Source organism: Megalobrama amblycephala, linkage group LG22, assembly GCF_018812025.1.
Source record: "Megalobrama amblycephala isolate DHTTF-2021 linkage group LG22, ASM1881202v1, whole genome shotgun sequence".
In the NCBI taxonomy this organism is placed as follows: domain Eukaryota; kingdom Metazoa; phylum Chordata; class Actinopteri; order Cypriniformes; family Xenocyprididae; genus Megalobrama; species Megalobrama amblycephala.
In genome coordinates this window covers 24,518,176-24,542,214 of record NC_063065.1, presented here as the reverse complement: position 1 = coordinate 24,542,214, position 24,039 = coordinate 24,518,176, and the positions used below count along the sequence as shown (strand labels likewise).

At 38.8% G+C, this 24,039-nt stretch overlaps 1 protein-coding gene across 1 annotated transcript in view; it reads right to left on the bottom strand.

The window, feature by feature from the left end:
- Window positions 1–24,039, bottom strand: part of gpr158a (G protein-coupled receptor 158a) — a 144,532-nt gene that overhangs the window by 5,601 nt on the left and 114,892 nt on the right. Inside the window, 4 exon segments of the mRNA XM_048174316.1 lie at window positions 8,538–8,676; window positions 9,815–9,845; window positions 9,847–10,054; window positions 13,587–13,696. Of these exon segments, the coding sequence (XP_048030273.1) occupies window positions 8,538–8,676; window positions 9,815–9,845; window positions 9,847–10,054; window positions 13,587–13,696 (488 nt within the window).

Here is a 24,039-nt window from a genome sequence, read left to right as displayed (position 1 = left end):
TAGTTATTACTACAGTAATTACACATATGTGTAACAAGAACACTGTAAAATAAAGTATTACCAAAACATTTTGTATCTGTGATATTAGGAACAGAAGATTGTGAAACACAGTAACAAATCAAATATGCTCTGAACCTAGCAAGCTGACTTGCTTGATGTTTACAAATGAAAACACTAAGTGAGTGATTTAAGATTGTCTTCACAAAAATTTTTGCTGACGCTCACTCAAGCCACACAAATAGCACTTCTGATGCGAAATGTACAAGTAAATCTCCATTCACAATGACAGTTTAAATCAGTTTGTATTAAGTGTCAGTGCGAATATCAAGAAATGGTCAAAAGTTAAATCTGACATTAGCATGTAGCAAAGCTAATGCGTCAGTACTCTATATCCTATGATTCTCTTAGTTGAAATAACATTTCAGTGAGATGCATCTGTTTCATACAATACTATTTCAACCTTTTTACTGAATAAAAAGATATTTAGTGTCAATATTTCCATCAGTTTTGTCTGCCATCTTTGGATGAAACATTTTCATATGAGCCAGTCACAATGCATTGTGGGACTGTGTTATTCATAAAGGATACATATAATGCTGCCTTGAATTTTGGATCAAAATGCCATTTACAAAGGACACAAGCCACATTTGTAACTGTGCTCACACAATGTCAGAGCATGTGCACTTCTAAGCCATAGCTCCAAAATAGCAGGTTTATTTTTAGATTTATGCTGTGTTTATCTGTATAGACATATTTTTTCTTCAGGTTTATCTGTGCTGAGACTGTCTTCACATGGGACTATGTTTGCGGTTAAGTTTGCAGCTCTGTTACTTCCAGCTCTTTTAATCGGGTTGAAAATTGATGGTCCCTCTAAGATGACAGATGCACTGCTACACTGAATAGCATGGACATGCCTGTACACACGAAGAAAATAAGAACATTTTTTAAGAACAGTTTTCATCTTACCGTTGTTACATCACCCTCTAAGATTGCTGAGGTATACAAGATGTGTATGCTGAAAACACTGGCTGCCAAAATGCACTAATTATGGTTTATGATGAAAGGACATGGGTGCTGTTACACAAAAATACAGATACTTACCTAACACTATCCCATGGCTCTGTACTATGATTAATTACTGTAGAAACAGTGGAGAGAGCAATGCAGCATTTCTTAAAATCACATGCACTGCCTTTGAAGTCAACCGCCTTTATCTTGTGTAAGAGTTCAAGCTAAGTCCCTGCCTGAATGAATGCCTCATTACCGCTGAAGTTATTCACACACTCTGCGGCCCTAAACTGATTCTTTAGAAGGCAAGGGAGTTTCCTCAAAAATGAATTCAAACTGCCCATGTGGTTTAACCACTGCCCGAATGTAAGAGAAGGCTGACAGCATAATCAATAATATCAATAGTAAACTGACCTATCAGAGTGGATATTTGGTTGCACTTTATTTCGATGGTCCACTTAAGACATTCTACTAACTATACATAAATTTGCAACTACATGTCAACTAACTCTCATCAGAGTGTTAGTAGACTGTTAGGTTTGGGTTAGGGGTTAGTGGAATAAATTGACATGTAGTTGCAAAGTTACTATTAAGTTAATATTGAGCCGACAGTCTACTAATACTCTAATGAGAGTTAGCTGACATGTACACCGTAAAAAATTTTTTTCATGATGTTATCATTGATCAATTAGCGTCGCACACCTGTAAGTCATAGATAGGTGCGTAGGAGAGAAGACTAGTGAAGTCAAAATTCGGAAAAAAAAAAAAAAAATCAACTTGCAAAACCATAAAAAAAAGATTTTTATTGGCAATGTTTTGATCGTATGATCTTCATCAGGCATCAACATACTAGTCAATCTCCATTGTATTTAAAATGATAACATGACCAATCAGAGAAGAATCATCAATTTCATACCTTTTGTCGGTTGGTTGAACAAGATGTAATGAAAACTTGCTCTTTTAGTAAAAAAATGTCTCATAATCTTTCTTTGAATGAGAAAAAAGCTCTGACTGAATTGATCCGAATATTATTATAAAACCAGCAGATAAAGGAGGGGCTATCGTAGTCCAAGATACGACTAAATACCAGCACGAAATTCTCTCACAATGACAAAACTCAAGGTTTTATAAGAAACTGCCCAATGATCCTACTAATATTTATCGATCTGAGGTTCTTTCTTTTTTAGAGAATGCAAAAACACAAGGTTGGATATCCCAGTCAGAGTTTAATTTTTTGTATTGTCAACATCCGATTAAACCTGTCTTTTATACTCTTCACATGATCCATAAAAGATTAATTGACCCTCCAGGCTGACCAGTTATGGCACAGACTAATTCACTTTTATCTCCTTTATCCCAGCATGTTGATTTTTTTATTAAACCGTATGTACAGTCTTTAGGGATTCTACTGATTTTGTTAATAAGATTTCTGATTTACATGATTTACCAGATATGACTTTATTATTAACTTTGGATATAACGAGTCTATATACTAACATCTCACATGAGAGAGGGCTTAATGCCCTTAGACACTACCTATCTGCACGGGGCAATGTCAGAGTTTCTAATTGAGATGGCTTCATATGTTTTGAAATATCATTATTTCAGCTTTGATAAAGATTTTTTTCTTCAGATTAGTGGTACGGCAATGGGTTCGATTTTTGCCCCCAATTATGTCAACTTGTTTATGGGTTTTTTTGAGCACTTGTTATGTATTTAATTTTGAGAAAAATCCTTTCTGTTCATGTATTATTAAATGGTATAGGTACACTTTATGATATATTTTGTAGTTTTTTTGGGAGATTATGATGAGGTTCGTGAATCCATTGTGTGTCCATTTTAAATAATTGTGTTGACGATTTGGAATTTACCCTGGAGGTTAATGCTTTCAGAGTACATTTCCTTGATATGTGGGTGCAAAAAAATTAAGGTCAGTGTGACGAGCAGGGCGGGCGAGAGCCATGAGGGAACGGCGCGAGGCCGGTGACGCGAGTGATAAGGCGCACCGGCCTTTAGTCTCTCACGGAGGAGCTCCGGGAGCATAAAAGGAGGAGCGACGTCAGTGAAGGACGAGAGAGGACCAGGCCTGGACTTTGTTATGTTTTATTATGTTTGTGTGGCCGGCAGACGTCCGCGAGGGTCTGCCAGCATTACTTTCGTTTTGTTCTTTGTTTATTTTGAATTAAACTTTTGTTGAACGTTCGCCGGTTCCTGCCTCCTTCTTCCCATATTTACACTGTGTTACATTGGTGCCGAAACCCGGGAGGAAGGAGGGACATGCTGTCGGAGAGCCCTCGCTGCTGAGGGGGATCGCGGTGCTGCGGAGTTTGGGCAGCGCGGGAGTGGAGACCGTGAGAGGCTGCCCGAGGCGGTGGTGCTGGAGCCTAGTGACAGGTGGGATGGAGAGCTCGAGGCCGTGCCCCTGGGACGAGGTGGGGTGGCTGCCGTCCAAGAGAGCGGAGGAGTCGCCGCCGTTCGCCGTGGGCCGGAGCCTGCTGCCGTCCACCATAAAGGGGAGGAGCAGGGAACGGGGGACTCGCTGCCGGCTGCCCTCAGTCGGAGGAGCCATCGCCGGCCGCCAGGAGGCGGTCGAGGATCGGGCCGTCCACCGAGCGTCCAGTGCCACCGCATGGCACCGCGAAGAAGAGCCTCTTGGCAGGCTGAGGACCGAGCGGCAGTGTGTCGGGGAACCGGACCAAGAATTTTTTTTCTCTCTTTTTCCTCTCCCCCCTCTCTCGTCCTGTCGCTCCCCTTGCTTCCGTCTCCTTTCTCTCGTCTCGTCTGTCCTTACCCCCAGGTGCTGCGGCCGCCGAGACAGGCCCCGGAGGGGAGTAAGCGCAGTCGCGGGAGTACCCCCCGGCCTGCGAGGGGCGATGGGGGTATGTGACGAGCAGGGCGGGCGAGAGCCGTAAGGGAATGGCGCGAGGCCGGTGACGCGAGTGATAATGAGCATCACCTGGGAGGCGCACCGGCCTTTAGTCTCTCACGGAGGAGCTCCGGGAGCATAAAAGGAGGAGCGACGTCAGTGAAGGACGAGAAAGGACCAGGCCTGGACTTTGTTATGTTTTATTATGGTTGTGTGGCCGGCAGACGTCCACGAGGGTCTGCCGGCATTACTTTCGTTTTGTTCTTTGTTTATTTTGAATTAAACTTTTGTTGAACGTTCGCCGGTTCCTGCCTCCTCCTTCCCATATTTATGAACTGTGTTACAGTCAGTTGATTACGACTTTATTTACAAAAGAAACTGATCTCAACACGTTGTTGCTTGCGACCAGCTTCCATCCGACCTTGTTAAAGAAGGGCCTGTCTAAGAGTCAGTTTTTTAGACTGAGGAGGATCTGTTATTCTGACACAGATTTTATTGAAAAATCGGAAATTATGAAAAATAAATTCTTAGAAAGAGGCTATCATTCTGAATGGATTGACGAAGCATTCAGCACAACTTTTCAAAAGACACACTCTGAATTGTTAAAAAAAGAGGACTAAAAAAGTAAAAAAGCATTCTTTCACTTTTTATTACGACCTATTCGTCTGTCATATTTGATAAGATCAACTTTTAAAAAATATTGGTATTTGTTGTCCTTTGATCCTGAGATGGGTACAATTTTCCAGCATCCTCCATTGATTGTGTATAAACGATTAAGACTTTCATGTAGTACATTGCTGGTTTTCAGAGCTTGCATTTCGAGTTCCTTCTCAGAGATGAATCAGTCCATTACAAAATGGAAATTATCGCTGTGGTAATTGTGCTCAGTGCAACAATACAACTAAAACCTCATTCTTTTGTCATCCAAGAACTGGGAAAAAGTTTAGTATTAATTCTGTGATCACTTGTGTCTCTACACATGTTTATTTGATTCAGGTGTCCTTGTGGTTTGGGCTATGTTGGAAAAACTTCACGTCAACTTAAAGAATTAGTGAGCATAAGTGTTCTATCAGAAGAAAAGATGTCAATTATCCAATCGCTGCCCATTTTTTGTCTTCGAATCACGATGTTTCCTCCTTACGCTTTTGTGGGATTGAGAAAGTTAGTGTGCCACCTAGAGGAAGCGATACTTGAATTGCTCTTACAGAGACGAGAGTTGTTTTGGATCTTCACCCTTCAAACTTTATTACCTAAGGGTATGAATGATGAAGCATTATTTAATGTGATGTTATAAATTATTATTATTATTTATTATGTGTACATATTATTATTTATTATGTCAAACAGTGTCTCAAAATGAGGCAATTCAGGAATGTAGTTCAATGTGACGTCAGGCCCCGCCCACGACTGGCAACGGAATCTGCTCTATTAGCTTAGCTCCTCCCCTGAGTGAGCTGTACACAGTTCGCCATGTTGATCTCCTTGCCAGAGCATTTAACAGCAGCATTCAAGTAAGAAATATATTCTTATTAAAACTACTAAAGTTATTCAATCAAGAGCAGTGAGTGATTTTCTGTTTTTCTTTTCTTGGTTGATTCATATTAAAGGGATAGTTCATCCAAAAATGAAAATTATCCCATGATTGAGTAAAACCCTCAAGCCATCCTCGGTGTATATGACTATCTTCTTTCAGACTAACAGAATTGGAGAAATATTTAAAAATAACCTTAGTCCTCCAAGGTTTATAATGGTTGTGAATGGGGGCCAAAAAAATAATGGGCAAGCCAAAAATAATGCATCCATCCATTAAAAAAAAGTAATCTATACAACTTTTAAGGGGGTTAATAAAGGTCTTCTGAAGCAAAGTGATGCATTTTTGTAAGAAAAATATCCATGTTTAAAACTTTATAAATTCAAATAACTAGCTTCCGGCGGATGACCATACGCAGAATGCACAAGTCGATTTGCGCCAAATTAATAATTTTTTGGCTTCAAAACGTGGCCCCCCATTCACAACCATTATAAACCTTGGAGGACTAAGGATATTTTTTTTTTAAAAATAGCTCCGATTGTGTTTGTCTGAAAGAAGATGGTCAGATACACCTAGAATGGCTTGAGGGTGAGTAAATCATGGGATAATTTTCATTTTTGGGTGAACTATCCCTTTAAGAGCATATATAGCAGTAGGTACTGCATATTATGCTGCTGTCACTTTAATATACATATCTAATATACACGTTATTTCTTTCCCTTTTACCTTCACAGACATAACCAACTGTGTTTATGTGAACTTTGTGTGTTTTTGACATAACCTTATGTAACAGACGTAGGGCGGTAAGAGCTGTGCGTGTAAAACCTCATTCCCCTGATCTCAGGAGGCACTCTAGCAACTGACAGTACAACTGACTGCGGTCTTTAGCCTCCATGTTAGAGTGCCCGACTCCCATGCTGGCGGACCTTGGTTCGAGTCCCGCTTAGAGTGGGTGGTTCGAACAGTAGGGGTTACGTGAAAGAGAACTTAGTTTAATACTCACGCGATGCACCATCAGACAGGAAGCTTTCTGTGTGCGTGCTTCAGGTGTGTAAGCTCAGAAAATCATATATAGGAAATTTAAACTGATATGGCTTTAAAACGCATCGAAAAAATAAACTTTCATGATGATGAAGAACTGCAATATCATATGAGCGTGACTGCGATAGAGATGATAATCAAAACCAAACAGATGTTTTGTTAGTTTTTGGCAGAGTATCAGAGGCACAAGCTGTAAAGTCACAGTACTATTCTGGATATTCTGGGGTGGGGAACAGCAGCTCATTTGCATTTAAAGGTACATGCATGAAAACTGCATGTTTTTGCTTCCACTCAAAAATGGGCATTTACAACATGGTATAATAAATGCTCTATGTGGTATTTTGAGATGAAACATTACAGACACATTCTGGGGACACTTGAGACTTATACAATCCCGATTACAAAAAAGTTGGGACACTGTAAAATTGTGAATAAAAAAGGAATGCAATAATTTACAAATCTCATAAACTTATATTTTATTCACAATAGAATATAGATAAAATATCAAATGTTGAAAGTGAGACATTTTGAAATGTCATGCCAAATATTGGCTCATATTGAATTTCATGAGAGCTACACATTCCAAAAAAGTTGGGACAGGTAGCAATAAGAGGCCGGAAAAGTTAAATGTACATATAAGGAACAGCTGGAGGACCGAATTTGCAACTTATTAGGTCAAATTGGCAATGTGATTGGGTATAAAAAGAGCCTCTCAGAGTGGCAGTGTCTCTCAAAAGTCAAGATGGGCAGAGGATCACCAATTCCCCCAATGCTGCGGTGAAAAATAGTGGAGCAATATCAGAAAGGAGTTTCTCAGAGAAAAATTGCAAAAAGTTTGAAGTTATCATCATCTACAGTGCATAAATATCATCCAAAGATTCAGAGAATCTGGAACAATCTCTGTGCGTAAGGGTCAAGGCCGGAAAACCATACTGGATGCCTGTGATCTTCGGGCCCTTAGACGGCACTGCATCACATACAGGAATGCTACTGTAATGGAAATCACAACATGGGCTCAGGAATACTTCCAGAAAACATTGTCTGTGAACACAATCCACCGTGCCATTCGCCATTGCCGGCTAAAACTCTATAGATCAAAAAATAAGCCATATCTAAACATAATCCAGAAGTGCAGGCGTTTTCTCTGGGCCAAGGCTCATTTAAAATGGACTGTGGCAAAGTGGAAAACTGTTCTGTGTCAGACGAATCAAAATTTGAAGTTCTTTTTGGAAAACTGGGACACCATGTCATCCGGACTAAAGAGGACAAGGACAACCCAAGTTGTTATCAGCGCTCAGTTCAGAAGCCTGCATCTCTGATGGTATGGGGTTGCATGAGTGCGTGTGGCATGGGCAGCTTACACATCTGGAAAGGCACCATCAATGCTGAAAGGTATATCCAAGTTCTAGAACAACATATGCTCCCATCCAGACGTCGTCTCTTTCAAGGAAGACCTTGCATTTTCCAACATGACAATGCCAGACCACATACTGCATCAATTACAACATCATGGCTGCGTAAGAAGAAGGATCCGGGTACTGAAATGGCCAGCCTGCAGTCCAGATCTTTCACCCATAGAAAACATTTGGCCGCATCATAAAGAGGAAGATGCGACAAAGAAGACCTAAGACAGTTGAGCAACTAGAAGCCTGTATTAGACAAGAATGGGACAACATTCCTATTCTTAAACTTGAGCAACTTTGTCTCCTCAGTCCCCAGATGTTTGCAGACTGTTATAAAAAGAAGAGGGGATGCCACACAGTGGTAAACATGGCCTTGTCCCAACTTTTTTGAGATGTGTTGATGCCAAGAAATTTAAAATCAACTTATTTTTCCCTTAAAATGATACATTTTCTCAGTTTAAACATTTGATATGTCATCTATGTTGTATTCTGAATAAAATATTGAAATTTGAAACTTCCACATCATTGCATTCTGATTTTTATTCACAATTTGTACAGTGTCCCAACTTTTTTGGAATCGGGTTTGTATTACATCTTGTGAAAAGGGGCATTATAGGTCCCCTTTAATAAAGATAAGACATTTATGATAGAAGGAAAATAAGGAAATCCATGGTTGGCAGTCACTCACCTTAAAATGTGGAATATGGCAGAGAGGATGAGCTCATTGTGTACTGCGATGGCCATGTAGCGTGGCTCATGAAACGCTGAGGGGACGGTCCTCACAGCAAAACAAAGATACACACCCCACAGAAGGAACAGGAACTCAGCTGTTTGTGAGAGGTAGTAAAGAGTTAACACCCAACTGAATAGTGCCTAGGACATACCAGTTCCCAGATCAACCAGAGAATGATGTGGCTGTCAAAACCTTTCTGTTACAAACCAATATAGTGCCAGATGAAAATACCAGAATGACAGAGAAAAACGACATTCAATAAATGCAATAAAAGACATCTAGATTGCTTGTATTCTCTGGACACTGCTTGACAGACAATTTCAAATGAAGCTGTGGAAAGGTAGTCCAAAGTTTTAAAGTTTCCCATCCCCTACTGGCACACCCTATACAATGTCAGCCAGTCAGCTGGCCTGACATCAATAAACATGTGTTCCACCAGTGAAAATCAGTCATCATCAATGTAACGTTTAATGATCCAGGTGTTATATCGGGCACATTCCAGTTTGCCATACTTGAGGATAAGACATCAGCATAAACATTTGTGTTGAATTCGATTCGTCACAGCCTGGCTGATGCTTCCAGTGAGCTCCGCTATGTGTCTGCAATTAGTGCCAAGCCAGCCTTGATTCATCACTTCCTTGGCTTGCATTTCAAACATAATGACCTGCAGTGGTCTACCACGGTGGCTATGTCTGGATTAGCACACTACCACATTACTCTTACAATTTAGGCAATGCCACTTAGATGCACTTCATTTGTCCCAGGACTCAATATCTTTCCTGTTAAGACTATAAGAACAGAGTTTTGTAAAAGTGGCTGCAGAAAACGTAGAATAATTCACATTAATTGTCTTGAACAGCATTTATAGTGCTTCTTGCTATTTTTGTAAGCTTGGCAGCCCCAATAAACATTCATTTTCATTATATTTAAAAAGAGCAGCATGAACATTCGACTAAACATCTGCTTTTTGTTATCCATGGAAGAAAGAAGGTTATATGGGTTTAGAACAATATGAGGATGAGTAAAATATGCCGTAAGTTTCATTTTTGTGTAAACTGTTCCTTTACATAGTGCCTTGAAGAGATTCTTTCTACTTTCTTTCTTTAAACAAGTATCCATTTTTGGGAACATTTCATCTAGACTCTGATTCTGTTTGATAATGTATTCAAGCTGGTGCTCATTAAAATGCCAAATAGTCATAAAGGAAGCTCTTAGGTAACAGATTCACTCACCCACAGCAATCATGTAGTCCCAGCGGTCCAAGCAGACACATGCTGAACTGTAGCCCATCAGTGGTAAAGCCCACACTGATGAGAGCAAGATGTCTGTTTGGATTCTGACAAACAGCGGCGGTCCAGGCTATTGCAAACCATAAAACAATTAGCAGGATGATGCACAATAGACGTAACACTCTCCAGCTGGTCATGTAGGGGATCCGTTGGGCTGTACGTGACAGGAACACCTTGAGAACCCTGGAAAACAGGAACAACAACCATTGTATCCAGGGCCTAAAATTAACACTCACCAAGCACCAAATGCGAGTAAAAATCAACGTTGGTGAGTTTATTAAACGGTATCAATTTCCCGTTGGCTGAGGTAATATTTTTATGAATTCTAACAATGCAATGTTGTGAGAACATGAAGGTAAACAAATGTGAACGAATGCTAGGGACAGTTGACAGGCCAGCGCTACATCGTCACAAAAGTTTAAGCCTTGGCAATTTAAATATTCAAGCGCAAGAAGATTCAAAAGGGAACTCAATTTGTTACTCGCACGCTGTGTGGAAAGTTTTGTGTGCGCACATCCGAAGAGCGCGGCCAGAAAGCTGCATCTCAGACAGCACACAAATGCTGAATTGAGCTCTCTTTCACATCTTCTAGTGCTTGAATTGAAAAATTCCCAAAAAAACTGTCAAAAATGTCCATCTCGACGAGTATCCTACTAAACAGTCGGTTATGTCTTAAGTGAATGTAAACAGTAGACAAAGTCCACCAGTATCAGTGCGTACCAGTATCAGTGTATTGAATCCGTGAATTAGGTCTTAAAGTGACAGCAGCCTAATATTTCTGCTGCTATCTGTGTTTTTTATTGTTAACAATTGTTGACATTTATTAGTCTGCATTTGTAATGCAATTTACTTCCATAATGTGGTTTAATTTTGAGTGAACATGATATTCAACAGGATTGATTGAATAGGAAATGTGGGCGTTCCAGAGACGTGGAAAGTTATTATTTTTAAAATAACTGATGAATCATGCTTAAGGTCATGAATGTGTATTAAGAAACTAAAGATAAATTTGAAATTTGTTAGACATAATAATATTTTTTTTAAATTTCAAAGTCAAAGTCAAATCAAACAAACATAAATTTGTCACCCTGATAAAATGTCACCTACGCCCTGTAATGAGTGTCTAGTAAAATAAATGATCTAAGCAAAGTGTTAATTTTCACCCCAGTGAAGTAACATCCCATTTCTGTCCAGATTCGAAGAGAAGGCCATTAATTTCTGATGCCTTAAATAGAAATGCCATTAGATAATTTCCAAAATACTGTATATCATACCATCAAGCCCACATTATCTTCTGTGCATGTTAAAGATCCTCCACATATCCTCCTTCATCTCTTACTTCTGGAGGCCAGAACCCTCAGAACCCACCAAACAGGCTGTCCACAGTTCATTTTCTGCATTTGTTGTCCAAACCATTCAATAAAATTTAATACACTGTGGCCATTTTGTCCTAAGTGCCTCCTGTTATGTTTTCCCCCAACGATTTTAAGTACTTTACCCCTGATGAACTAGCCGTGGAACATGCAGCTCTGACACTTTATAGGACGTTTACTTTAATGGGAAATTAGGGATAATACAAACTTTAACTGTGCTTAAAAGGGTATCACAATTAAATCAGGAGAGGCTAATGCTGCAAAGGTCATGCAGGAAATGAAGCCCATATAAAAGTAAGAAAAAGTGCATTAGAGGGACGCTCTAGACATGCTGACCTTCTTTATAGCATCTTAAGTCTTTATGGAATAATAGTCTGTATTTTATCTGAACTTTTTATGAAATATAATAGGGATAACAAGGCTAAAGTATAATGTTTATTTAATGACTAAAATCAAGAGAACAAGCAATACATGCTTCTAGATACCTCATGTTACCCTTGTGGAAAAGTACACTTTAGCACACTTTGAAAAGGAGTAGCTAGTTATCACAAAAATAATACACTTTAAAGTGCCTCTATTATGCTTTTTCGAATATTACATTTCATGCGGTGTGCAGTATAGCTGTTTGTGAATGTAAAAGGTCTGCAAGGTTTTAAAGATCAAAGTGCATGACAAATAAAGTTAATGTCTCCTAAAAGAAAGAATTGATTCCGAACTGCCATCAGCAATTCCATTCTCACTTCCTGTGACAAACCTATGTAACAATGAAACAGAACTTGCATAATGCCAGCCTATGGTCTTCATTGGCTGCCTGTGAACAATGTCTACTTTGACCCGCCCTCAAACACTGTAGTTGTAGCCGATGCCTGGAAGAGTTTGGTTCTTCTTGTCGACATGTCCAGAAGACGGTGTTTTCTGAGCTGCGAATCCACTTTGTATAAGTGCTAAAAGAGCTGAAATTCAGATATGGTAATTGGCATTTTGTTTCCAACGTGTAAAGTAAGCAGTAGACCAACAGACTGGGCCATAGGACCAATCAGAACAGAGTAGGCTCATGGAAAGGAGGGGTTTAGAGAGACTGAATCTTCGAACGAACAGTTTTCAGGCTTTGAGAAATGAGGTGATGTGCAATGTGTATCATGAGAAAATTAAAGAGTTGACCTTTGATATATGTATGCCTATTGTAGGAGACCTCCAAAACAAAATTAGAAATCTTTAAAATAACATTATAGGGAAGTGAATATAATGATTTTAGACACTTAAATGCATGTTAAATAAAGTAAATAGTACTCCTTTTTTACTCACTTAAATGGGATTTTATATATCTTTACTGTTCTGCTGAATGTACTGACAGGCATTCACTGTAAACTAAAATATATTTTAATATCATGTCTATTGCAACTTGTATTTGTATTATTATGAAGTAATTTAGGACATTTAAATATACATTAACATTAAATGTACTATAGAATAACACACTATACATTTAAAATTATAATCAAGTACTCATTATCTGCAAGTATAGTTTTTCTAAAATATACTTTTAAGAATTGAAGTACATTACAAATGCAAATTCAGTAACAGAAGGCACTTCTTTTCACAAGTCTTGGAGGGTCAGAATATTAAAATTGCATAATAGTGTGTATCAAAAAAGCATTTGCTCTATTTAGAAAATTGTTGGTAGTCTAGTTAAAAATATAATTTTAAAAATATTGTTTTAATATTAACAAAATGTATAATTATTCCAAACAGAAACTAATTTAAAATTAACAATTTTGTTGTACAACAGTGTGCCCAAAATTTGAAGTTGCTATCAATTTTTTTTTTTTTTTTTTTAAATTTTGGTTTAGCACCAGTTTAAAGCCCACGAGGAACAGATGAAATCTAGATAACTCTTCAGTTTCTGTAGCACAGCCTTTGACTCTTTCGCCCACTATCCAATCTGCTACCTGACACCCATTCACCGCATTGTTTTTTTCAGTGTTGATTCTGAAATGGCAAAGATCTCAGCAGGTTCCACCTCATCGGCCATATTAGGAAAGTGCAAGTTGTGACATTTAATAACATTATGTTCCGTGAGTCATCCAGCATTGTGTGTGTATATGTGCACGTGTACGTGTGTGTGTGTGATTGTTTGTCTTGAGCAGCATATCTATCTCTCAGAGGCATCAATCTCAAAACTTTCACAGATTACAGTGTGTCATTCCTCTGCTCACAGATTGTATGTCATTCTCAATATCTTATTCTACACCATTGCTATGATTAAAATTTTTATCAATCAAGATAGTTCATTATTAAGAATGTGCCCAAAATAATAACAACACTGCAAGTTCTGTAAGTACCTGTAGAGTTTGAGGGTGACCGTTCCATAGACCGTGGCAAACCCGAGCAGACGAACCCATCGCAGCAGGATACAGCGGAAAACACTCGGCTGGAAGTATAGAATCACCACCTAGGAAAACAATAAGCAAGCACTCAAATAGAATATGCATTTATCTTAATAACTAAGTAGTGAGTATATATTTATTCAGATGAGAAGGAAATGTTTGGTACAAGATCCCTACTGTTTTGTCCTTGACTGATGGTTAAAGGATAAAAAAGTAAATTAAAGTTTAATATCTAAAGGTGATGTTTGTAATATTAGAATTGCTAGAAGCACAAAACGGAATTGCAAAAACCAATAAATAATTTTAAACAGTTTTTCCAAATGCGCAAATGAGATTTAAAAGAGGCAAAGTGTACTCTTGTAAAAAAAAAAAAGTACACTTTAGCATACTTTTAAATGGAGTACTACTTACGGAAATGTAACGTGTGTGTTCTGTTTTATAATCATGCTGTTTTGTTTTCCCTCTTTGTCTGCCTGCCTGTGTTCCCTAGTTAGTTTCCCTGGTTATTAATTAGTTCCTGCGTCTGTTCTGTTTTACACTTGATTACTCTTCTCATGTGTTTAAGCCCTGTGTTTTCTTAGTTCCTTTGTCCAGCATCGTCTTAGTATTATATGGTTAAGTTATTCTTTTCTCCTGCACGTTTACTTGTGAAGATTATTATTAAAGGACTGTCTATTTTGTACTCCTTGTCTCCATGCGCCTATTACAGCCACATTCCGTGACAGAATACTGGACCATGATTGGATGAATTTTTTTGTGTTGCATTTTTTTTTTTTCCCTCTCCCCCCACACAATGGACCTACCCGCCGTCCAACTACTCTAGGAGCCGTTCACTGGAGGACCATACAAGGGACTTTTTAGACCTGTCATGCCTAACAATTGAGCGACAATTCGATCACCAGCCCCACTCCGGACCCAGAGCCCAGCCAGCCGCCTTCCCACACACTGCATAGAGCGGTCCCGCATAGCTCCATGAGGATCCCCTTGCTCTGCCTACAGCCGTGGGGTCCATCACTACATCTCGACTCGTTGACCTGTCGGCTCCACCTTGGCTCCTCCCTCCCTCTGTGCCACCTGGGACCATCGTCCTTATGGCTCCACCGGGCTCCTTCGTTCTACCGGCTCCGCATTAGTCAGGCGTCGCTCTGCCTTCTCCATGGACTTCCGGGCCCTTCAGCTGCACATCGTCCCTCCACCCCTTTGGCTCCGTCGGCTCCACCTTGGTCTTCAGTCCCACCGGCTGGTCCTCTGGCACCCTGGCTCCACATCGGATGCTCGTCGCTGTGGCTCCACCTCGCTCTATAGTGCCATCAATGCTGTGTGGGCTCATCGGCTCTTCAGCTCCACCTGGGTCTCCACCTCCATTGGCTTTGTCTCCATCGGTTCTCCCCCGGTGTCATCAGCCAAACCTTGGCTCCACCCTCCTTCGACTCCACCGTGGGGCTCCTCTTGCTCCTGGCTCCACCCTGGCTCCTCCCATCGTCATCACCGTCCTGACCTCATCCGCTGCCAGCGCCTCTCTGTTCTGGATTTTTGCCTGCTCCACATCCTCTTCCAGAGCCCCCACCCCACACATCTTCCCAGAAGGGGACGTACAGTACTGTAATGTGTATATTCTGTTTTGTTCTGCATTTTATTATCAAGGTGTTTTGGTTTCCCTGTTTGTCTGCCTGCCTGTGTTCCCTAGTTAGTTTTCCTGGTTATTAATTAGTTCCTAATTAATAACCAGGAAAAAACCTGTTTTGTTTTACGCTTTATTATGCTCCTTGATTACACTAAAATAATGTGGAATTTACACACACTAATTTTAATGCTGAAATAAATAAATAAACAAATAAATAAAATAAAACATATTTACTGTTTAACTTGTTCAAGGAACCAATAGACTACTAACATCCTGTCAACAGCTTTTTTTTTTTCTTTTTTCTGGAGACACATGAAAGTGCATAAATCAGAAATTCACTTTTCATTTCTCTGCTCATCACTCTATCCAGACCTACATCAAGCCTTCAACCTATTACAAAATACAAATAATCTCTTTGATGTGACTGTGATGTGCAATTCCATTGATCTATCCATCCATCATCCTTATCTGTCACCGTTCTCCAAACAAACCCGTCAGATGCCAAGGAATCTAACAGAGAATTCCAGCACATTCACAGAGAGAAAGCGACACTAAAGGTGAACTGTAATTGAAGCAGAATTTCACAGCTGTGCTGCCCCCCCGTCCCCCACGCGCTGGCCTCCGCTCAATCTCTCTATGTGCAAACAGCCATGCGACGCTCTGTGTGTAATCTATTAACAACAGTCTGCTCACTTCTCAGGAAGCTCTATTATTAAATTGATTATGGAAAAATGATTCAGAGCTGATGAATTGCTCCAGTACAGACACTTCTGTCATAATTAAGTTGAGAAAAACTAATGATAGACACTCAGATACAACCGTATAGGGGGCTCATGCAGACCCCCGCAGCTCCCTCACACATGAGACGACACTAATCTTAAAGGCTGGCATGAGTGAATTGTGAAGTTACACATCATCAATTAATTATTCTGCTATTTAAAGTCAACATGAGAAGCTTTTCGGCATTTTCAACTCATTTAGTGTTGTACAATGTGACATATTTGAAGTAAAACAGGATATTCAGTAAGAAAAAAGGTGGGACTTTATTTTATCCTTTGGGAATTGTAAAAATATAATCTAAATGGTCTTACCACCAAAACATACAATAAACTCAACAGTCAAAATAGAAATAATGATATTTTTGTGATTTGTAAAGACATGTACATTGTTTACAGAAGACAAATTTGTAATGTCATGTGCATATAAGCTTATTTTATAACAGAACAACATCATAAAACTCATTTTGCATATTTCAATCACACATCTGATCCTCAAACAGGTTATACACAGACTTTGAGTGGTTTGTCAGTTTGAATCGTTCAGTTGCAGTCATTCAACTGCCGAAAGCAGAGATTTTTTTTTTTTTAAATAGACAATATAATATATAAAACCACAAGAAGACCTTTTATCAGCCGTCAAGGAAATGACAGTATTTTTTAAAGCAGAATCTCATTCAAATTGTGTCACCGTAGCTGCAAGTCTTTCTTATTGCATTATGTCTCCAGCAGATGTCCTCTGTGTTTTGAGTGCTTTGATACAGTGAATCATTTGGTGAAGTAAATGGTTGAAGTGATTCAAAGTTGGTTTCCTAGGGGGTATTCCAGAAAGCAAGGTTACCCTCACATATACCCTGAACTCTTGATTAAAGGGATAGCTCATCCAAAAATGAAAATTCTGTCATCATTTACTGTACTCACCCTCAAGTAGTTCCAAACCTATAACAAATTTATTTGTTATGCTGAACACAAAGGAAGATATTTGGAAGAATGTCAGTAACCAAACAGATCTCAATACTATTTTATGGCTTCTTTTTCTTTAATTAAATGTCAGTTGTCATTACCAGTTGCACCAAATGTAACAATCCTATCAATTGTTTCCCAAAAGCATCGTAAGTAGAAACTATTATCACTAATGGTCTCTACAATCTTCTTGGGGTTACAATGCTTGGGAATCAGTTCCAGTACAACAATGTAACTCTCTGGTTAATCACAATAGTACAATGCATTGTTAGAGAAATTAAAGGTGCCCTAGAACTTCTTTTTAAAATATATAATATAAGTCTAAGATGTCCCCTGAATGTGTCTGTGAAGTTTCAGCTCAAAATACCCCATAGATTTTTTTTTATTCATTTTTTTAACTGCCTATTTTGGGGCATCATTAACTATGCACCGATATATAGGTTGCGGCCCCTTTAATTCTTGTGCTCCCCCTCCCCCGGAGCTCGCACTTCCCTTGAACAGCATAAACACAGTTTACACAGCTAATATAACCCTCAAAATGGATCTTTACAAGATGTTCGTCATGCATGCTGCTTGCATACATCGGATCATGTAAGTATAGTATTTATTTGAATGTATTACATTTGATTTTGAATGAGTTTGAGGTTATGCTGCGTGGCTAAAGCTAACATTACACACTGTTGGAGAGATTTATAAAGAATGAAGTTGTGTTTATGAATTATACAGACTGCAAGTGTTTAAAAATGAAAATAGCGATGGCTCTTGTCTCCGTGAATACGGTAATAAACAATGGTAACTTTAACCACATTTAACAGTACATTAGCAACATGCTAACGAAACATTTAGAAAGACAATTCACAAATATCACTAAAAATATCATGTTATCATGGATCATGTCAGTTATTATTGCTCCATCTGCCATTTTTCGCTATTGTTCTTGCTTGCTTACCTAGTCTGATGATTCAGCTGTGCAGATCCAGACGTTAATACTGGCTGCCCTTGTCTAATGCCTTGATCATGGGCTGGCATATGCAAATACTGGGGGCGTACACCCCGACTGTTACGTAACAGTCAGTGTTATGTTGAGATTCGCCTGGTCTTCAGAGGTCTTTTAAACAAATGAGATTTATATAAGAAGGAGGAAACAATGGAGTATGAAACTCAGTGTATGTCTTTTCCATGTACTGAACTCTTGTTATTCAACTATAAATTCAATATTTAATTCTAGGGCACCTTTAACTAGCTAGTCACAACAAAAACCATTGTAATATTGTTGCATCTGTGTCATTTGAACCATGTTGGTTCAACAATATAGAACTCTCATTAATGACGTCAAGTGAAGTAATATCTTCTGCCAATTAATCTATTGCCAAATAATCTATGCGAGATCACAATTAATGTCAGATTATTATATTTCATTTACTGTAATTGAACAACAAAGCTGTTTTAAAATCATGTTAATATGCAGTATTTAATGCTTATTGTGCCCTAGAGCATGATCTATTTATGTTTGCATGTCATACTAACAAGAAACTTCTAACCACAGGTCACGAGCTGTAGTTGTGACCCACACAAGTTTGCGATTACTGTTTGCAAATGTTCTTTGGAACTAGTTCTAGTCCCAAAAATGAAAATTCTGTCATTAATTACTCACCCTCATGTCGTTCTAAACCTGTGAGACCTTTGTTAATCTTTAAAATACAAATTGAGATATTTTTGATGAAATCCGAGAGCACTCTGACCCCTCCATAGATGTTAATTTAATTACCACTTTCAAGGCCCAGAAAGGTAGTAAAGACATCGTTAAAATAGTCCATGTGACTGCAGTGGTTCAACCTTAATTTTATGAAATGACGTGATTACTTTTTGTGCGCAAAAACAAAACAAAAATAACGACTTTATTTAACAATTTCTTCTCTTTCCTGACAGTCTCCTACACTGTTGACATAGTAAGCACAGTGCAGAGCTTCTGTGTTTACGTCAAAACGCAACTCAGTATTGGCTGATGCTGTTCACGTGAGCAGCACAACGCATGTGTGTGATTCTGATGCAGGAGCTGGCTAATACTGAGTCGGCATTCTGACATAAAACCTGGAAGCGCTGCACTGTATCTACAATGAAAACAGCATAGGAGAATGACAGGGAAGAGAAGAAACTGTTGAATAAAGTAGTTAAGTCACCTTTATTTATTTAGCGCTTTTTAAAATGCACATTGTGTCAAAGTGATAACAGGTAAATAATTTTGACTGCACAGCAGCTCTTAAAGAAAATGGTGTCATTGTCCAACTTAAGTAAACTCAGCATTGATTCATTCCATTGTAAAAATCAATAGTTATTAATGTAGTTTGCATACAATAGTGTCAATGCAGGCAGATCAAAAACATTGTTGAATATCAAGTGCCCCCAACTAAACAAGCCAATGGCGACAGCGGCAAGGAACCCAAACTCCAACAGGTGACAAACAGGTGATAAAAATGGAGAAAAAAACCTTGGGAGAAACCAGGCTCAGTCGGGGGGCCAGTTCTCCTCTGGCCAACAGCGAACAGTGCATGGTTATGATTCAGGCAGCTTTACTGATCATAAGCCCAACTGGAATTGCAACAGTCAAAATATTTAGTCCAGTTCCATGTAGCTGAAGATTGTATTCATGATGCCGATATGGGACGGTTTGTTGGTAATCTGTGTCACTGACTGTTGTGTCAGTGAGGCCTTCACAGGGGATGATCTAGCTGACACAATCTCTGCTGACACTTCAGTAGTTATTTTTGTTTTGTTTTTGCGCACAAAAAATATTCTCGTCACTTCATAAAATTAAGGTTAATACACTGTAGTCACATGGACTATTTTAACTGTCTTTTCTACCTTTCTGGGCCTTGAAATTGGTAATTAAATTGCTGTCTATGGAGGGGTCAGACAGCTCTTGGATTTCATCAAAAATATCTTAATTCGTGTTCTGAAGATGAATGAAGGACTTAAGAGTTTGGAATGATATGAGGGTGAGTAAGTTTGGCAAACACCAAATTATTGAACTATGTTGGTAACGACAGAACTTACAAACACAGTTTGCTAATGATGCTTTAGGAAAACATAACAGGTCTGGTACACCAGAATGGTGCAGTTATGGCAATCTACCAGCTAACTGCTAATCCAGTCAAAATCTTACCAAAACGGTGCACTTGATGCTGTACATTACTCGTGATCTATTGCCATTACGGTGTGTCAAAGTGTTAACTTGGAGAAGGACTGTAAAGGCTTACGGTGACATTTAAGACAAGGCCAAACATATAAAAAAGAGGTGTTTCTTAAAGGCACGGGTAGCAAAAAGGGTCAGAGAGAGGGTAAAAATGGTTGTGAAAAGCTAAACTCAGATAATTGTAATGACCCCTTTAAATGCACCTTTACTGTCCAGTGGGGCGGGATTGTGTTGTGTTTTTAAAGATGTAGTGTGTGTGTGTGTAATAGCTGTCTCAGGTCCAGTGACTGAAGTAGTGTGTGTGTGTGTGTGCTGTGCTTGTCAGGGGAGCATCCAGTCGGCCAGCTCTTAATTAGAACTGGGAGTACCACACGCCTCTCAACAGATTTAACCAGTCACTGACAAACCATGCAAAACTAACACTCTACACCTTCTCATAAATATCCGATGCAGAGTAAACAGCAGTACTCTCAAGGATTACTTCATTGTCAGCGTAATATTCATCTCAACTAAAGTGACAACACTGTTGAAAGATATTAAAGGAGACATCGGATGCAAAATTCACTTTTACATGGTGTTTGGACATAAATGTGTGTTGCCAGTGTGTCTACACAACCACCGTATAATGATAAAAATCCACCCAGTGCTTTTTTTTAAATCCCCACAAATCATAAGCACTTTGTCAGATCAAGCCATTCACAGATTCTTGGCAAAGTGACGTAAATTTGCACAGTCCCCTCCCATGACTGTTGACGGACACTGCCGTTTTAGTATAGACCCGCCCTGAGTGAGCTGTAAACAGTCCACCATTGTTTCGACGGCGCATGCAGGTGTAGACAAGAATGTTTCCAAAGCAACTGAGGCGTTTTGTTATTTGATATAAGAATAAACATAGCAGTCGTCCTTTACTCTCGACATCTGAGCCGCTGAAGAAGCAGTGGATTAATTTTGTTTTTGAAGGGAATGCGTCCCCGGATCTACGTATATGTGTTTATGTCTGTGCTAAAAAGTTGATGTTTTGCTAAAAAGTTCCTGAAAGATGGATCAGTACCTCCAGAAGACTTGAGTAACGCTACAGGTTTTTTTTAGGAATCTTTGCAAATCGCCTTTCCTAATAATGTGCTAGTTAGCAAGTTACACAACAAACGCGGCTAAAGTTAAAGGTTAGTTCACACTGCACAGATAAACACCAAAAAACACGTCTGTTGGATCAGGATGCAGCCTCCGAAATGAGACGCAGCTAGTGTGATACCTCTTTCGGCATCTGTTGCCTTTGGTCGGAGTTTGTTTTCACCCGACCGAACGTTTAATCGCCGTTTGTTGGGTCAGGGGAATGTCTGAGCAGTGTGGTAATGATTTTCCAACAAACGACAACAAACTCTTAAACGTAATCTGACCTGGCCACAAACCGTTGCCATGGCAATTGAGGCAAGTCCCTTGCAAAGACTGCCGTTTGATCGCGCCGGCGCCTCGTGCACACACAACAAAGCACTGCAATCGTGACATCACAGCTTGTTCATTATCAAAATAATACAGTATGTCATCATTTCTATTTAGAACCTTCTCACTGTAATTCATAACTGCACGTTTATAATGAACAATGCATTAATTACAAATTGTGTAAATTTTATGTAAAGATAACATGGTAACACTACAATAAGGTTTATAAAGGTGTTAGTTAATGACTAACAAGTAATGAATTTTAATCATTTTTGAGCATTTATAACATATTCATAAATAAGAATGGTGAGTTCAGTGCAATACCTGCCAAATAGTGTTTACAGCCCACTCATGGAAGATAGGGGTGGGGTGAACAGTGTCTCATTATCATTTAAAGGGACATGCACCGAAACGGCTCGCTGTAAACAGAGCTGTTTTTGACCAGGTTTTTTTTTACACAACCATTAAGAAATTAATCAAAGTATGATATAGACTTTTCATGAAGACCCTAAAGAATCATACTAACTTGTGGAAATTGGCATCCGATGTCCCCTTTAAAACCTTTACTTTAACACTCTGAGGTCTGAAAACGCGCCGGCGCGTTTTGCAGGTTTTTTTTCACATTGCAGCAAAACAGATTTAAAATACTCCGTCATTTTTTGTCATAGAGACGTAAGTAATATATCAATTGAAACTATAGAATATCTTCTTTTATTTGTATACACTCAAGAGTAAAAACACAATGTTGTGCTTTTTGTAAAATAAAGAAAACTAACATGATGCGTGATTTCTCCTCTCCCTCTGAACGAAGTCCAATCTGATAGTTCTCAGAAAATGAACTGTAACTTAGTGAATACTAATCACAGAAAAATTAAACTTATGTCTAAAAAAACGTTAAGATTTCAGGTTTTAAATCATGTAAGTCAAATCGAAAACAAACCTTCTGTGTTTATGTAATCTGTATGAAAAGAGAGCCATGTCAGAAGTCCGTGATTCAGCTCATTATCCGCTAATGCGGCCATGCCAACGGAGCCAGCGCTATTCAGACGCAAATTCAGAGGCAATACATGCATTCATTGTCTCAATCGTGTATTTATTGTCTTGAAAAGTGTTTATCTGGATGTAAAAGTCATGGTTAGCGAGTTCTAGAAGACATGCAGTTAGTTCCTGTTTTCTTTTCTTCTATAGATGAATTTTAGATGAGTTTTTGTTTCTTTAGCGCCCTCCGGCTGCAGTATGAATTGGAAACTCCATTCATGGAATAGCCTCTTCTTCTTTTAGATGAATTTGTGGACTAAAAATGCACAGAGAGCGCCCTCCGACTTCAAGGATGAATTGAAAACACCAGCGCTCATAGTAATGACAATGAATATTAAATAAATATAACTCCTCTGTATAGAAAATTGACATAAGCATATGAGAATCCAATATTTCTCCAAATGTGCATGCTTTTAAACTAAAAGCCTATATTCAGACTCTTTGCATCACAGAAATACATTATATTTTAAAGTATAATATAAAACCATTACTTTATATTGTAATAATATTTTTCTGTATGTTTCATATAGCATGATGAGCTTGAGACATCACAGAAGGTTTTTTTCACAGCCTACCTAACTGAAATGCCTCATTAATATGCAAGTAATTTCAGCTCATTACTATCCAATTCTTTTGTCTTCTCAGGTGAGAATGACCCATTATTCAGTGGTGATTCACGCCTCCATGCATACTTTGTTTCTTGGCAAAAAGTGTCTTACAAAAACTAAATCAATATATTGTTTTATATGAAGGAGTAGGCAGCATAAATTTTTACATAATTTTGAAGCAAAAACTCTAGTTTACAACCTCCAATACCCTAAAGTATTGTAAACACAGATTTACTATACTTTTTTTGGCCTTATTTCAGTGACTTAAGTTTTTTGTTTTTTCAATAACCACGCATAAATGTTATTCCTTCAAAAACACAAACATGTACATACATGTTCCTTACATATTATTGTAGCCTAGTTTGTGCTGAATACAGTGTAATGACACTTTTTCCATTAATATGTTTATGAACAACTGAAAAAAGCACAAATGTCAGGGCATGTCAAAACTTCTCCAGGCCCCAAATCAGCCTCAGACTCCAGAGGGTTAAGTGTACTACAGGAGCGACTAGAACTGTTGTATTTCAAAGGCCTTTAATGTGTCAGAACGCAATTCATTACGCAACACAAGTATGACTGCATCTCAATGTTATTGCAAAGGGAAGCAAGACTGAGCATTAACTGTCATCTTCTACATTCAGTTTCCCTTTTCAGGTCAACTAATGTGAAGCAGCAGTTTGAAGAGAATCTTGCTGAGCAAGTGAAAGTTAGTTAAACTGTCAACGGGTATAATAACCTGAATAACACAGTCGATGTAGTGACACAA